Raw genomic sequence first — 17,666 nt, forward strand, 5'->3', positions numbered from 1 at the left:
GATGGGGGGGACTAATTTTAGGGTTCTGCCAAGTTGAACTACAGGAAGAGTGGTGATGGGAGTCAGCTGTGGGGTCGGAGTTTAGAGGCTCTGTGTGTGCACGTCTCTGGGGTGAGGGGTGTCGTGAGAAGAAAAGTCCCGCTGTCTTGGCTCTTGGGGTGTGTGTTAATGCAATATGGTAAAAAGCTCTGTATGAATGGCCCTTTCTCTCACATGTACACGCGTCATATTGTGAGTCCTGTGCTGGTTGCAGGATGAAAGACGTACAAAAGACTTGCGCTGCGTTAAAGCTCAGGTTGATTTTCTACCTGGGGTTAATTGGATTGTTCTTTCAGTAATCTGATTTCAGAAGCTCACTCACTCACTCATTTTCTAGACTGCGCCATCCTGTATTCAGGGTCACGGGGACCTGGAGCCCATCCCAGGAGCCCTAGGGCACGAGGCGATTCCAGAAGCTATTGCTTTTGTTTAACATTACAGGCTAACATGTTCTTGGAATACACAATAAAACTAACCGGTGTGCTACTCAAAGTAGTTAAAATATACACTATATGGACAAAAGTCTTTTTTTTAATTATTATGTTCAAGTGTTTTAATCAGGCCCCTTATCCCCAGTGGAACGTAATCTACTTTAGCATACCAAGACATCTTGGACAATACTATGCTTCCAACTTTGTGGCAACAGTTAACAAGGGGAAGGCCCTTTTCTATCCCAACATGACTGTGTCCCAGTGCACAAAGCAAGGGTTATAAAGACATGGTTTGTCGTAAAAGAGCTTGACCGGCCCGCACAAAGAGCCCTGACCTCCCATCGGGTTCCTTTGGGATGAACCGGAACGGAGATTGCAAAAAGCCAGGCCTTCTCATCCAACATCAGTGCCTGACCTCACAAACGCTCTACAGAATGAATTTCCACAAAAACACTCCATCATCTTGCGGACAGCCTTCCAAGAAGAGTGAAAGCTGTTCTAGCTGCAAACGGGGGACCAACTCCATATTGAAGTATATGTATACAATATCACTGCAGTTTTCTTCTGTTCATTGCTTTATCCTGTTTTACAAAACCAAAAACTCAGCAAAACATTAATCAATAACATTAATGGCCAAATACAAGCTAATGTGAAAAGAAGTAGGTGGGGGGGGGGGGGGGGGGGGTTGGGGTTGTCAGATCTCCCATTTACTTTATCAAGCTAGCATAAATTTTGAGTGACTTTTAGTTAAGAACATGAGGAAAGTCTAACCAGAGAAGTAAAGAGCAGCTGCTAACGTTGTGTGTAAACTAGTTCAGAGCTCTGCACACCATGCTAGCCATCCTAGTTTGACTTTCCTAAAGGTTCCCCAAAAACGTTTATTCAAGAAATCTTTTTCTTATTTAAAAAAAAAAATACAGTTTTAGTCACAAAAAAGGACCTCAATACACCTTGTGAAGATGTATTTCAGCCATTTTCTTCTTTCCGCTTGTAAAGTCCCACAGAGATATTTATGGAATTTTATTGAGTAAATTTCCATGATTGTTTTGTGTGAAAAGGAAACTGACCTTGGATTCCCCTCAGAGGCCACACCTTTACTTTTACTTTTTCTTTGTTTAAGAAAGTGCATGGCTTCTAGCAAGAGAGTGTTAGCAAGAGGATTTGGCTAAAAAAAAAGAGACTTTTAAGCAGTTTGAACTTGCTTTTAGAGCGTTCTGGAACGTTCCGTATAGGTTCTGGTTATTTAATGACATTATGACTATTAGTTATAAATCATACATTTAGGTCAGCGCATCTTTAGTTAAATTTTTAGCGAATTCGCCCTCCTTGACATAATTGCTAGTTACTTAGCCAGCTAGCTAACTTAACCAAGCAGCAAAATGGCTAATTTGCTAAAAGTTTGTGAAGGAAATACAAGCATACGTACGCTCTAAAGACTTGATAGTTAATGCTAATGAAAACCTTACTTAATTGTTAAATTATTTTTTCTCTTTTTTATTCTGCTCGTATTTTTAGGCCTGATATAAAGCTAAGTTACTGCACTAAAACACAGTAAAAAAAATTTTATTGGTTACAAATGTCCGCTTTAAACTTTTGACAAAAGCTTGTAAACCGCTCGCTTCTTAAACTAAAGATTTATCTGCCTTCTCTTTGGTACTTTCTCGTTCTCTGCTAGTCTGAAAGAAACCAGCTGCTTTTTTTTTTTTTTTTTTTTTTTTAAACATTAGTTGTTGCAGCAAGAGTGTATTAAGGGAAAATCCTAACTGTGTAAGGAGTGAAAGCCGGGGCTCAGCTCAAGTCATAATTGCTTTGCTTTCAAAAGCTGCAGGTTTTTCGCAAGAGCCTCCTTTCTTGCAGAAAACCCGTCGAGTCACCTTTCGCACATCACAGGAAGGAACACTCGAGCATGGGAAAGGCAAAGGCCTTCTGGGTCGTGTCAGGGCTTGTAGCGGTTCGGTTATTTAACAGTGTTTCTGCTCCCAAGGTGAGAGAGGTGTCGGCACGCGTCCTAAACACACATACACACACTTCACACACTTACAGTTCCATCAAGCACTTTTTACCCTGAAACTTTGCTTAAAAGAGGCCAGATCTGTTTAAAAGTCATTTTGGCACGCTATACGATCAACAAAGCAATTTGTCTAAAACTGCAAAGGCCAGCCAAGAGAGACAGAACTGTCCCAGAGGAAAGCGTCTGGTCCCTGATCAGAGACCAGAAAAGGAATGTGATTGGTCAGCGCGTGAGCGAACCCTTACACACATGCACACACACATCCTGCACTCTGCATTCCTGAAGTCCTGTGTAAGATCTAACATTTACAGGCTTTTGTGTTTTCCCAGAAAGAGATGTCGCAAACACTTGGAGCCGACTCTCCACCTTTCACCCCAGTATTAACGTGGTCCAATGAGAGACGAGGTCACTTCAGAATACTCCATGGCGTGTTTTTGTAACGTTCGAACCCGCAGAACCAGTTTAACTAACAAACAGCGAGCCTGGCATGCTCCTCCTGCTCCCTCCGTGCCAGCGTTTAACATATACTCACTGATGTGCTTAATCAGGACATTATGCTTTTATTCTTCACGCTAACTTAACCAAGGGAGAACCAAGAGTCCTGTTCTGAGCTGTAAGACCAGAGGTTCGCCACGGTTGTGAACATACAGTTTGAAGGCAACGTGGCTTTTGTTCATCTCCGTCGTTTCTGTAGTATTACGGAGGGCGTGGCCGCACAGGCTTTCAGTTTGCGCAGTAATTCGCTTCCTTTATGCATTACCGCTTGAGTTGTTGCATAGTTTTCTTTTTTTTTTCTTTTGGGATGTACAAAAAATTTAATTTCGTTGTTTTTCTTGACTAGCTGTTCGACATCTTGCAGAAACAAAGTGACTTTCTTCTGCATGTTTATTTGAACACTTTGCACATTACATCACGTTATTAGATCTGTTTCACAGAGCAAATGTTTCAGATTTGCGCGAGTTTTTTATTTATTTTTTTTTTAAATTAATTTATTTCCCCATTCGGGTGTTGCACAACATCATGGTTTTAAGGAAATGTAGCTTTTAAACGGGAGGAGATCGGCACGCCCAGGGTCCGCTCCAGCTCAGAGGGTTTCATGCTTTTGCAACAAGCAAATCTATACCAGGAAGCGTGTAGGCCTGGTATCTCTCTTTTCCATCAGATGTTCTGCATGCCTGAAAAGCCTGAGCAAATAAACGAGAGAAAATGAGAGAAAGAGAGAGAGCTGATGCTTTTTTTTTGTGTGTGTGTACAGTGAACAGTATGATGTAAAATTATTTTTATATAAGCATCAACAATCATTCATAAAAAAAATACCATATCAGCATTATTTAAAAAAATCTCATATAAATGTATTTTGTGGATCACAAGGCTAATAAATTTCCTCATTTCTTTGTTCCATACTTGTTTATTGTTATAATATTAATTAAAACAGTAATGTTTTTTTTCCCCACTGTTGTTCATCCTAATTTAACCTGTTTGGTATCGTTTCTCCTCAGCAACCATGTCGGCTGCAGATAAGTACCTGTACGTGGACCGCTCGCTGGTGAACAATCCGCTGGCGCAGGCCGACTGGGCCTCCAAGAAGATGGTGTGGGTGCCATCTGAGCGCCTGGGCTTCGAGGCCGGCTCGCTCAGGGAGGAGCACGGCGACGAGGTGGTGGTGGAGCTTGCCGACTCGGGCAAGAAGGTCCGCATCAACAAGGACGACATCCAGAAGATGAACCCGCCCAAGTTCAACAAGGTGGAGGACATGGCCGAGCTCACGTGCCTGAATGAAGCGTCCGTGCTGCACAACCTGAAGGAGAGATACTACTCCGGCCTTATCTATGTAAGTCTGATCGCACGCTGCTGAACACGGCGCATCATGCTGCACCGCACACTGATTGTTCTAAATTCATGCTAGCAAGCAGCTTTGAGATCACGCTGCCGCTTGTTCTACCTCCCTGATTTAGTTTCCCTAAAGTTTATACACTGAAATCCAGTTATTTAGACAAAGAGAGTGAGGTGTGTACGTGTGTGAGGGAGAGCGACAAAGTGGGTGAGTGTGTGCAGATGCTAGACGAGATTATGTGTGTGTGCCGGATCAGCTCGTGGCTTGCCTGGACTCCATCCAGTCCTGCATCTCCCTGTGCACTCACTCAGCTTCTAATCACTCGTCCCGGAATGCTTCTTACTTAACACACACACACACACTCTGAAAGGGGAGGGAGAGGGAGGGAGGGAGAATCTGTTCTCCTTGTTTAGAGTTGAACAGTAAACAGGAAACGCCAGGGAACAATATACCGTGAGGAAAAGAACAACCGTCTCTATAGAGACCGAAAGACTAAAAAGACGTGTGTAAGAGAGACACAGAGTAAGGGGTTCCAGACAGCTGTACATACCTCCCTCATGATTGTTAGGCTGTACACAGTGAGATCATAAGATGTTTCAGCCGCACGCTTGCTTAAATCAATGAAGTCGTGATAGACATTACGAGTTCTCAGCTGTCTCCTGTCCATGCAGCCCCTGGCTCTCTGGAACCTCCCTCACACGCCTGCACACCTCAGAGTGACGAGAGTGTGAAAGGGCGAGAAGGAGAAAAGCAACACGACTAACTTGAAACCTGCTCCTTCTTGTAAACTTGAGCGCTTCCTCCTGAGGGATCAGTAGCACCGGTAGTGTAGTGGCGCAGTGGTAAAGTGCTCACCCTAGCATGTGGAGATCGCTAGTTCGATTCCCGGGTCATGCTGTAGCCTCTCGCAGCCGAGGGCCTAGAGAGAGCAAATTGGCCGAGCTCTCTCAGCGAGGTGGGTGGGATTTAGGGCACTTGGCGCTCCCACATTAATCTGCAGCCAATCAGGGGCGACTGTGAGCTCGCAAGTGGAAGTGAAACGAGCAGGTAGCGCTGTCCTCCAAGTGTGTTACGCCGCCCACAGTGGTGCGTGATTGTTTGATTTGTTTATTATGCTTTATTTATCATCTCTCTGGTTGAAAGCTGGTCGCAGTCGCTCCCGTGAATATTCAGATTCAATAATCCTCGATAATTAGGGTCACCAACTTGCGGAAAAGACGCATCTGTGTGTATGAACTGTACACACAATCATTCAACACCACCAGGAAATTACAGGAACTCGGTTGGGAGTTATTTGCCACATCCCCTGTACAGGCCCGATCTTGCTGCAAGACATTTCCACATATTTGGGGCATTGATGGGGTTCCTGGGAGGCTAGGGTTTCAGGCATGAAGTATAAAGTCTGATCATGGCTTTAGCCAATATTAGTGTAGCAGGAAGTTTATACTTTCGAAACTGTTTTATTCTGCTCGATCGAAAGTCCCAGTGATTTGATTTAAACACCCCTCATACTGTAGATAGATGTGTGTCTAATATATGCATGTGTGAATATATAGTGTGTGTGTGTGTGTGTGTAGACGTACTCCGGGCTGTTCTGCGTGGTGATCAACCCTTACAAGAACCTGCCTATCTACTCCGAGGAGATTGTTGACATGTACAAGGGCAAAAAGAGGCACGAGATGCCCCCGCACATCTACGCCATCACAGACACAGCGTACAGGAGCATGATGCAGGGTGAGTGTGTAGGACACGTACACACACACACAGACAGGTCTCAGGATGTTAGCTGGTACATACTCTGGAGAGGCAGAGAAAAAAGACTTAAAAAGTCAGAAATATCTTGTTTCCTGTGTGTGGGATGAGCACTTCCTGTTTGCGAGTCTTGTGTTTGGCAGGCAAGAGTCACACTGAAGCACAACACTAACATGCTGCTGCTTCTGTCTCTCCCTCTGTCTCTCTCTCTGTCTCTTCTCCAGACCGTGAGGATCAGTCCATCCTGTGCACGTGAGTGACATGCCTCAGCACACACACAGCATCACTGCAGATAATACGTAGTACAATAACGTGTGTGTGTGTGTGTGTGTTTCATCAGGGGTGAGTCTGGAGCTGGAAAAACGGAGAACACGAAAAAAGTTATTCAGTACCTGGCCCATGTGGCTTCTTCTCACAAGACCAAGAAAGACCAGGTAAGAGCGTCTCTCTGTCTGTCTCTCTAACTCTTTGTCTCTCTCTCTCTGTCCGTCTCTGTCTGTATGTCTGTCTCTCCCTCTCTCTCTGTCTGTCTCTCTAACTCTCCTTCTCCTTCACTTTTTCACTTTGTGTCTCTGTCCCCCTCTCCATGTCTCTCGGTCTCTCTAACCCTGTCATTCTCTCTTTCTGTATATCTGTGTCCCTTTCCATCCCTCACACTTTTTCTATCAGTCTGTGTGCCCCTCTCTCTCTCTTTGTCCCACCCTCTGTTTCTCATAGTCTCTTTTTTTGTCTCTCTGCCCTTTATCGTCTCTGGATCCTTTTTTCTGCCCCTTGCTCCTTTTCCCTCCTCCACCACACCATATTTATCTGTCTTTCTCTCACTTTCTCTTTTTTCCCCTCTGTCTCCCATCACACTTTCTCTCACTCTCTCTCTCTGTGATGATGAAACAGAGAGAAATACTGTGTGTGTTCTGAGTGTTTGTTTAAACGGGTTCAGTCTGTTACCCTTCGTGAACACTAATGATGGTTCATTAAGGGTGTGTGTGTGTGTGTGTGTGAGAGACGGGATGAGATCACCTGTGTAAATGTTGAGGACACACTTCCGTGTGTGTGTGTGTGTGTGTGTGTGTGTGTGTAGGACGAGTGTTCATGCTGAAAATGTTATTCATCTACAGTTTGAAACACACGTCATTTAATCACACACACACACACACACACACACACACACACACACACACTATAGAGAACTGTGCTTTGATTGATCACCTCATACACTGGAAGTGGGCGGAGTCTGAAGTGAACAGATCGAGCTGATTGGTCAGACGCTTTCGGGAACGTGTCTTACCTGAAGATGGCGTTTTCATTCCTGAGTCATCCATTCATCCTTTATTTTAATTTAGAAGTGTGTGTGTGTTTGACTTTGAGGTTTGTTTGTTTTTTTCCATCAACAGAGCTCGTTCCTGTCACATGTGAGTTACCCCCTATTCTGCCCATCTCTCTTTCTCTCTCTGTATATCTGTCTCTCTGTCTCTCCCTCTTTCTGTCTGTCTCTCGGCTGACGTGCGCTGCGTAGCGGAGCTATAGCCGGTCGGACGGCTCGGGTGCCGACGCGAAATGCAAAGACGCCATTCAGACAGACGAGAGAGAGAGAGCTAGGGTCAAGTCACATGGTGTGGAACGTTTAGCTAGGGGTGCCAAAACATATTTCAACACCCTGCTTTATCCTAAAACCCCTCCAGAGATGTGACTGAGCTCCCACACCGCTCACCTTCTCACTAACTACATCACTCCACACTGCTCACACACCCTTCACACTCGTGTTCCAGTCTCACTCTCAGTCTCTACTAACCTTCACCAAACACACTTGCCTCTCACGCTACACGCTCTCTAAACCACCACCAACACACACACACACTTATAGCTGTCATGAAACGCTTGTTCAAAACTGGACAAATCCAGTCTGTCTGAATGGCCTCGGTCTTCATGTGTGTTTGGGTTCTGGTTTGGGATCAGCTGGTGTGTGTGTGTGTGTGTGTGTGAGAGTGAGAGAGTTGCTTGCTTTGCATTTGTGTGTGTACGCTGTGGTTTGGTTATTGTGCGATTAAAGGTTACCTGTTCTGCAGAAATCATTTTTGGGTTGTTGATTTGAGGTGCAGGAAAAATAAGAAAATGAAAAACATCAATTTACTTTCTCTATTTTTTGTGATTAAATGTGTCTGACACGCCATTTAGATTTCCTGTCTTTTATGATGTCATTTCAGTTGGGCGGGTCAAGGTTTTACCCTGTTGAACTGTGTGTGTGTGTGTGTGTGTGTGTGTGTGTGTGTGTTTGTGTCTGTGTAAACATCCAGAGGCACGTTTCAGAGCTTTTGTAAACTGAATAATGGGTATACTCGCACACACAAACACATTTGAGATGTTTTGTTTGTTTGTGAAATCCAATGTGTGTGAGCAACGTGGACTTTCACATGAATCATGTGGTGTGAAAAAAAAAAAGCGCTATCGTCTTCAGGAAGGGGGCACGGAGAGAGAGGGAAAGAGAGGGAGACACGAGCAAACACAGACAGAGACACAACAAGAGTGTAAGAGATGTACATCGAGAAAAAATGTAAATATATTTAGAGAGAGAGAGACACACCGAAAGAAGGAGACCAAAACAGGGACATTGACTCTGAGAGGAAGACTCGAGGAGAGAAAACGAGAGACAATGAGAATAGAAAAACGACAGGAAGAGAGAGAGAGAGACACGTACTGTAGAAAAACAAAAAGTGACTCGGAGAGGAAGAGAGATGCATACGGACAGAAAGAGAAATAAGGAGCGAGAGAGAGATGGGTGGGGGACAGAAAAACAGACTTAGAGACAGTGAGAAAAAGAGGGAAAGTAAAAAAAAAGATTGATGTAGAGTACAGGGAGAAACGATAAGCTAGAGAGACTGAGACACGTGGTGGGACAGAGACACGAGGTGAGACACGCGGTGGGACAGAGACACGCGGTGGGACAGAGACACGCGGTGGGACAGAGACACGCGGTGGGACAGAGACACGCGGTGGGACAGAGACACGAGGTGGGACAGAGACACGAGGTGGGACAGAGACACGCGGTGGGACACGCGGTGGGACAGAGACACGAGGTGGGACAGAGACACACGAGGTGAAACACGCGGTGGGACAGAGACACGAGGTGAGACGTGTTGAAGTGAGACGGAGAAAGGGAGAGCAAAACAGATTCAGGGAAAGACAGGCACATAGAGACAGTTTGTGTGCATTTCGTTGTGTATATTCAAAATGTTAATATATATACATATGAATTCGTTTGACTTACCCCGGGCAGGCGTCACACAGCGAGGACTCGCACCATGTAAATCGTGCTGGCAGTCCAACCCTGGCTGGAGCGCGCACCTGCTCCGAGGTGATATTGCGCCCATGTCCAGTCCAGTCGCTTCTCCGCGCAGACACAGGAAGCAGTGCTGAGTGTGTGAGCTGCTGTCGGTTGCTATAGTCGCTATACATTCAGAAAGTAAACATGACGTCTGGGCTATTGGCATTACCATGAGAACAAGTCTGAATCGTCCACACGTTTTCAGAAGTTATCGGATAATGTGTGTGTAGATATCGGATTACACTGTGTATTCCAAACATCCACCTGTATTTATCTCGGTGTAATCAGACTACTCGGTGCATGTGTAGTGTTAATCTGATCTCCTTATTAAAAAAAAAAAAAAACGCGTTAAGACTGATCGATATGGTTCATGGTTTTTAATAGAGGAGACACTCGAGCGCTGTGCGTCGTGTAGCTGGCGGTAATCAGATTATGTCTGATTCATGTAAACCTGATGTTTTCCAATTAAGGATTCCTCAGTTTGTGAGGTTGTTGCTGTTCTTGTGTTTCGCCAGGAGTCTATAAATGTGATTTTATTTTGTATAATAATGTTTTTTTTTTTATGTTATATCAGATTTGAGTTTGCTGAATGTAATCTAACTTCTGATTGGTTATGGGTTCCAGCTGTGCATGAATTAATGGGGTTTCTCCAAGGTGATGGATTTCCTTTATTGTTTGGGTTCATACTTCACTTGGATCTGCTTTATATATATATGTGTGTGTGTGTGTGTGTGCCCGCTGCATTGTGTACATTTGCACTTTTCCTTACGCTACTTGTAGCCAGTCGATGAGACGCTAATCCACGGTAAGTCCTGCAGATTCCGCCATCACTCTGCTCTCTCTCTCTTTCGGGTCTGGGATGTCGGTGTGTTGGTGCTTAAAATTGTCATCATGCTGAAAGTGTGTGTGTATTGCTTGTGGTTGTGTGTGTTACCCATAGGGGGAGCTGGAGAAGCAGCTACTGCAGGCTAACCCCATCCTGGAGGCATTCGGAAACGCAAAGACGGTCAAGAATGACAACTCGTCGAGATTCGTAAGCACCTCACCGTGACGTCACATGAACATGTCTTTAACTTGTTCTTTTATCTGAAGACACGTTTCTCTTCTTTCCAACAGGGTAAATTCATCAGAATCAACTTCGACGTGAACGGTTACATCGTCGGCGCCAACATCGAGACCTGTATCCTTACACTGCTTTCTTTTTTTATTCTTTCTTTTTTTAATCTCTTTCTAATAATAACCGATGTTCAGAATTCCACATGGAGGCTGTTATAATATTGAGTGGGTGTGGCTTATGTATATTCTGGGTGGAGTCTTATCCTGACCAATCGTAAGACTGATGAGGGTAAAACTAAACTAGCAGGTGTTATCTGGCTCAATGAGTGCTGTTAGGAGCAAACAGGGGGCTGCAAATCAAGTCTACCCATTAACATTTTTGGCCACACCCACTCAGACAGGTTTAAGTATGCTGCTGGAACTACTGGACAAGACTTTTTTTTTTTTTCCTTTTCTTTTTTTTTTCTTTTTTTTCTTTAAATTACTTAAGAGACTCCTAAAAATGTTCCTGCCTACAGCTGGGTGCAAAAGTTTGCGCACCACCCTCCTGCCCCCTGTTTTGTGGGCATACACATGAAAACTCCAGCTGCACCAAAGATTAAGTGGTTGACGTGGACAGTAATGCTTAGATTACGCTCTTCATAGAGTTTTAATCACTTCCACACCATGGACTATGCCCTGCAGCGGTCCTTTCGAATCACACCGCTCCTTAACCGGCACCCTCCCTCAGACCTGCTGGAGAAATCCCGCGCCATCCGTCAGGCCAAGGAGGAAAGAACCTTCCACATCTTTTACTACATGCTCACTGGAGCTGGAGACAAATTGCGCAGTAAGTTTCACTCCAGATCACACGAAGCTCCTCGTTCCTGCAGAGGGGCTTAAACTGATACACAGTGTAGATTTCTTATACACACTGTTTGCAGGTTATATGAGCTTATCCCCCTGAGTACAGTATTGGAGCAGGTAACAGGACACAAGACACACCTGCAGTAAAACCCCTCAGTGTTGCACAGTTATAGAAAAATAATCAACAATTAAATAGTTTTTAAACTAAACAATGACATCAGACATTTTCAAATAATATACTTGTGTGTGTATGTAAGGTTACTGTGTTACAGAACGTCCATGAAGCAGGAGTTTAATTAAATAGGACATTACACACACACACACAACTTTAAAAGCTGAACTCCTAAATGAGAGCGAACCCAGATCCTGCAGAATTACACATCACTTACCTTTCTTTTAGTAAGCAGCGCCCCCTGCTGGATGTTTAGACAGTCAGCTGTGTTTGCTCAGCCAATCAGTTAAGCACAAATATACAGTATGCAGGCTATGTGGGAGTCATATCTGCTGCCTGTTTATCTTGTGCAATGTGAAGAAATGAGACAGATATCATTCTCTCTCTCACACACACGCTGACATTGTGTGTTTTAACGTGTTTTTTAGTCCAAGAGCCCTTGCGAAGTTTAGATTTTATACTTTGCTCCAAACTTACCTGTGTGTGTGTGTATGTGTGTGTAGATGAGTTGTGTCTGGAGGGCTACAACAAGTATCGCTTCCTGTCCAACGGAAACGTGACCATCCCCGGACAACAGGACAAAGACATGTTCACTGAGACCCTGGAGGCCATGCGCATCATGAGTATACCTGAGGATGAGCAGATCGGTGAGAGAAGAGAGACCACAGACACACTTTTTAAACCTTTAAAAGGTATATTGTGTTCTTAATCCCTGGATATATTTGTGTGTTTTTTAGGTCTGCTGCGTGTCATCTCGTCCGTCCTGCAGCTGGGGAACATCAGCTTTAAGAAGGAGCGTCACTCAGACCAAGCCTCCATGCCCGATGACACAGGTGATGCATCCCAAAATCCCAGCGTGCCCTTTACTATGGGCGTGGGCTGATATTATTTAAAGGAATTTACATCAAAAGGATTTACTTAAAATTAGCCCCGCCCACTTTTTATAATTTCATGCCCTCCATATACACGTGTCCATCGTGATGTTTCTCCAGACCTTGTTAATCCTCACTCTCGTCTCGATGTTTTTCCCCCTCCAGCGGCACAGAAGGTGTGCCACCTGATGGGCATGAACGTGACGGACTTCATCCGGGCCATCCTGAGCCCCCGCATCAAGGTGGGCCGGGACTACGTTCAGAAGGCGCAGACGCAGGAGCAGGCCGAGTTCGCCGTGGAGGCTCTGGCCAAAGCCACGTACGAGAGGATGTTCCGCTGGCTCGTCATGCGCATCAACAAAGCCCTGGACAAGACCAAGCGCCAGGGAGCGTCCTTCATTGGCATCCTGGACATCGCCGGCTTCGAGATCTTCGAGGTATCTGACGCGGTTCTCTCGCGGCGCTTGGATGTCCTGAAAGCGTGACTGTGATATGTAACGTTTTTTTTCTTTTCAGCTGAACTCGTTCGAGCAGCTGTGCATCAACTACACCAACGAGAAGCTGCAGCAGCTCTTCAACCACACCATGTTCATCCTGGAGCAGGAGGAGTACCAGCGCGAGGGCATCGAGTGGAGCTTCATCGACTTCGGCCTCGACCTGCAGCCCTGCATCGACCTCATCGAGAAGCCTGTGAGTCCGAAACACCAGACGCAGCATCCGTCTCAGACAACTAGACGTCTTCAGGATGTGTTTAGTGACTAGAAACGTTGCCAGATTGGTGGAAAAAAATAATATCCAGAAACAGTTGCTAGTTAAACTGTATGAATTCCACAATTTAGCCACATAAAACTCCCCCCTGGGGCATTAGTGCATTAGGTCGACCACATCAGGGACAAGAGGAAGCTGCTTAATCTCTGTGCCCTGGAGATTTTTGCCGTTTTTACACACACAAGGCAAATATTATTTAAATTTTAGCCTTGGCCTGTTTTTGACTCAACTTCTTCTTTGTCTTTCGGCTGTTCCCTTTCAGGGGTCGCCACAGCGAATCATCTGCCTCCATCTAACCCTATCCTCTGCATCCTCTTCTCTTACATCAACTGACTTCATGTCCTCTCTCACTGCATCCATAAATCTCCTCTTTGGTCTTCCTCTAGACCTCCTGCCTGGCAGTTCCAACCTCAGCATCCTTTTACCGATATATTCACAATCTCTCCTCTGAACATGCCCAAACCACCTCAATCTGGCCTCTCTGACTTTATCTCCAAAACATCTAACGTGGGTTGTCCCTCTGATGAACTCATTCTTAATCCTATCCATCCTTGTCACTCCCAACGAAAACCTCAACATCTTCAGCTCTGCTACCTCCAACTCTGCCTCCTGTCTTTTCTTCAGCGGCACTGTCTCTAAGCCGTAGAGCATCGCTGGTCTCACCACTGTCCTGTACACCTTTCCTTTCATTCTCGCTGATACTCTTTTATCGCACAACACACCTGACACTTTTCTCCACCCATTCCAACCTGCCTGTACCCGCCTCTTCACCTCCTTTCCACACTCACCGTTGCTCTGGACCGTTGACCCCAAGTACTTAAAATCCTGCACCTTCTTTACCTCTGCTCCCTGTAGCCTCACCGATCCTCCTGGGTCCCTCTCATTTACACACATGTATTCTGTCTTGCTGCGGCTAACCTTCATTCCTCTGCTTTCCAGAGCATACCTCCACCTCTCCAAATTTTCCTCCACCTGTTCCCTGCTCTCGCTACAGAGCACAATGTCATCTGCAAACATCATAGTCCATGGGGACTCCTGTCTTACCTCATCTGACATCCTGTCCATCACCAGAGCAAACAAAAAGGGGCTTAGACCCGATCCTTGATGCAGACCCACCTCCACCTTAAACTCTTCTGTCACACCTACAGCACATCTTACCACTGTCTTACAGCTCTCATACATGTCCTGCACCACTCTAACATACTTCTCTGCCACTCCAGACTTCCTCATACAATACCACAGCTCCTCTCTTGGCACCCTGTCATACGCTTTCTCTAAATCTAAAAAGACACAATGCAACTCCCTGTTACCTTCTCTGTACTTCTCCGCCAGCATCCTCAAAGCAAATACTGCATCTGATGTACTCTTTCTAGGCATAAAACCATATTGCTGCTCACAAATGCTTACCTCTGCCCTTAACCTAGCTTCCACTACTCTTTCCCACAGATTCATTGTCTGGCTCATTAGCTTTATACCTCTATAATTGCCACAGCTTTGCACATCTCCCTTGTTCTTAAAAATTGGCACCAATACACTTCTCCTCCATTCCTCTGGAATCCTCTCACTCTCCAAGATCTTGTTAAACAAACTTGTCAAAAACTCTACTGCCACCTCTCCTAAGCACTTCCATACCTCCACAGGTATGTCATCAGGACCAACAGCCTTTCCACTCTTCATCCTCTTCAACGCCCTTCTCACCTCACTTCTACCAATATTTGCTACTTCCTGTTCCACAACAGTCACCTCTTCTACTCTTTGTTCTCTTTCGTTTTCCTCATTCATCAACTCCTTAAAGTACTCCTTCCATCTTCCCATCACCCTCCTGGCATCTGTCAGTACATTTCCATCTCTATCTTTAATCACTCTAACCTGTTGCACATCCTTCCCATCTCTATCTCTCTGCCTTGCCCACCTGTACAGATCCCCCTCTCCCTCCTTGCTGTCTAGCCTAGCATACAAGTCCTCATATGCTCTTTGTTTGGCCTTTGCCACCTCTACCTTCACCTTACTCTGCATCTCCCTGTACTCCTGTCTACTCTCTTCAGTTCTCTCAGTGTCCCACTTCTTCTTAGCTAGCCTCTTTCCCTGTATACACTCCTGGACTTCCTCATTCCACCACCAAGTCTCCTTGTCCACTTTCCCCTTACCTGATGATACACCAAGTACCCTCCTACCTGTCTCCCTGATCACATTGGCTGTAGTTGTCCAGTCAACTGAAAGCACCTCCTGACCACCCATAGCCTGTCTCAACTCCTCCCTAAAGACTTCACAACATTCTTCCTTTCTCAGCTTCCACCACTTTGTCCTCTGCTCTGCCTTTGTCCTCTTCGCCTTCCTCACCACCAGGGTTATCTTACACACCACCATTCTGTGTTGTCTGGCTACACTCTCCCCTACCAACACTTTGCAGTCACTGATCTCTTTCAGGTTACAACGTCGACACAAGATGTAGTCGACCTGAGTGCTTCTGCCTCCACTCTTATATGTCACCCTATGTTCCTGCCTCTTCTGGAAGAAAGTATTTACTACTGCCATTTCCATCCTCGTTGCAAAGTCCACCACCATCTGTCCTTCTACATTTCTGTCCTGAAGGCCAAACCTGCCCATCACATTTTCATCACCTCTGTTCCCCTTACCAACATGTCCATTGAAGTCTGCACCAATCACCACTCTTTCACCTCTGGGGATGCTCTGCATCACTTCATCTATCTCACTCCAGAATTTCTCCTTCTCTTTTAACTCACATCCTACCTGTGGGGCATAACCACTAACAACATTGAACATTATCCCTTCAATTTCCAGCTTCAGACTCATCACCCTATCTGATACTCTCTTCACCTCTAGAACATTCCTTACAAACTCCTCTTTTAGGATAACTCCTACTCCATTTCTTTTCCTATCCATACCATGGTAAAACAATTTGAACCCTGATCCTAAGCTTCTAGCCTTGCTACCTTTCCACCAGGTCTCCTGTACACACAGTATATCCACCTTTCTTCTCTGCATCATATCAACTAACTCTCTTCCCTTCCCTGTCATGGTCCCAACATTCAAAGTCCCTACTATCACTCCTAAACTCTTGCCTTTCCTCTTCTCTCTCTGCTTACGAACACGCCTACCTCCTCTCCTTCTTCTGTTTTTGACTCAACGAATGGAATAATTTGTCATGCAAGTGACTTTCAAGCTGCTTGTGTCGGTAGATCATAATATTTATTTCTAGAAACATGCATTCTGGGAAATTTCTAAGAATGGTTAAAGCTTGAAATTAGTAGACGCATGTGTTGAACCAGGCTGATTTAGACCAAGCTTCGATTTCTTTTAATCTTAAAAACTTTCGACATAATGCCTTATTTTTTTTGGTTTTTATGTAATATATTTACGAGGTATTTGTGACTGAGTTGTTGTGCCTTATGCAGGCGAGTCCTCCGGGTATCCTGGCCCTCCTGGATGAGGAGTGCTGGTTCCCCAAAGCCACAGATAAGAGCTTTGTTGAGAAGGTTGCACAGGAGCAGGGCACCCACCCCAAATTCCAAAAACCCAAGAAACTCAAGGACGAGGCAGATTTCTGCATCATGCACTACGCCGGCAAGGTAAACACTTCGAAGCTTCCTGCCAGGTCTCCTGCGTCCACCAATTGGATGTTATGTGTTGTTGTTTATGCTTGTTTTTCTTTCTCAGGTGGACTACAAGGCTGACGAGTGGCTGATGAAGAACATGGACCCTCTAAACGACAATGTGGCCACGCTGCTCAACCAGTCCACTGATAAGTTTGTGTCTGAGCTGTGGAAGGACGGTGAGTGGAGCAGACGCACGAGGACTCGCGTTCCTCCCATTTAAAAACAGAAAGACGTTTCAGGACGCCTTTAAGAACCTCTAGTTTCTTCCTTCTGAGGGAGTCTTGTTGCAGGAGGAACATCCCTGGTCTCAAAAATTGTTTTTCACTTTTTTTTTTTTTCCTCCCGATTTTTCTTCCATTCCTCTGTGCATCCCTTGTTCCCACTTCTTCTCTCTCGTCCCTCTGCATCTGTCCCTCTGCTCATCCTCGTCTCCATTCGTTTATTTTCTCTCGGCTCTCAGAGGTGCCGAGTTGTCAGAGAGCTTACTTTTATCAGCGTTTTCCTTTCCTCCACTCTGACTCAGGTGACATCTTTCTCTTTACTTTTCTTTTCATGCTGTCTTTCTTTCCATGCTCCATTTTTATTTTGACTCCTCTTTCTCTTCATGTCTTTATCCTGCTGGTTATGGAGGGATTTCCTGTCAAGGTCACAAGTTTCACAAGTCCGTGCAAATCCATGAGTGGTTTCGTTTTATCCTGTGAGTCTTTAAGCTAGGCCTGGGCGATAAAACGATAACGATATGTATCGCGATAGACACGTGATTAATATCAATAAAAAAATATGTCCGATAAAACGTTCGATAATTTTTTATTCTTTGTCGGAAGAAAACAGTTTTCTTCTAAGCTAGTTTGGTTGCTGTCATGCGCACTCGCTCCGTGACCGGCACTAGAACCCTGAAGTAGTACGGTCGCGATTCAGGAAGTATAAAAGAAGACGATGGCGCTTCACA

General features: G+C 45.1%; 1 protein-coding gene across 2 annotated transcripts in view; it reads left to right on the plus strand.

Moving 5' to 3' along the window:
* Positions 1-17,666, plus strand: part of myh9b (myosin, heavy chain 9b, non-muscle) — a 46,211-nt gene that overhangs the window by 14,688 nt on the left and 13,857 nt on the right. Inside the window, exons 2-15 of one of the 2 annotated variants that reach the window (XM_053489859.1) lie at positions 3,981-4,312; positions 5,893-6,049; positions 6,292-6,319; positions 6,408-6,501; positions 7,459-7,476; positions 10,327-10,419; positions 10,503-10,566; positions 11,173-11,271; positions 11,964-12,107; positions 12,198-12,293; positions 12,498-12,769; positions 12,849-13,022; positions 16,517-16,690; positions 16,779-16,893. In XM_053489859.1, coding sequence (XP_053345834.1) covers positions 3,986-4,312; positions 5,893-6,049; positions 6,292-6,319; positions 6,408-6,501; positions 7,459-7,476; positions 10,327-10,419; positions 10,503-10,566; positions 11,173-11,271; positions 11,964-12,107; positions 12,198-12,293; positions 12,498-12,769; positions 12,849-13,022; positions 16,517-16,690; positions 16,779-16,893 — 1,855 coding nt within the window. In that variant the 5' untranslated portion in view covers positions 3,981-3,985. The remainder of the gene's footprint in view (positions 1-3,980; positions 4,313-5,892; positions 6,050-6,291; positions 6,320-6,407; positions 6,502-7,458; positions 7,477-10,326; positions 10,420-10,502; positions 10,567-11,172; positions 11,272-11,963; positions 12,108-12,197; positions 12,294-12,497; positions 12,770-12,848; positions 13,023-16,516; positions 16,691-16,778; positions 16,894-17,666) is intronic. The other variant, XM_053489860.1, reaches the window with a different exon arrangement.

Source organism: Clarias gariepinus, chromosome 28 (genome assembly GCF_024256425.1).
Source record: "Clarias gariepinus isolate MV-2021 ecotype Netherlands chromosome 28, CGAR_prim_01v2, whole genome shotgun sequence".
Classification (NCBI taxonomy): domain Eukaryota; kingdom Metazoa; phylum Chordata; class Actinopteri; order Siluriformes; family Clariidae; genus Clarias; species Clarias gariepinus.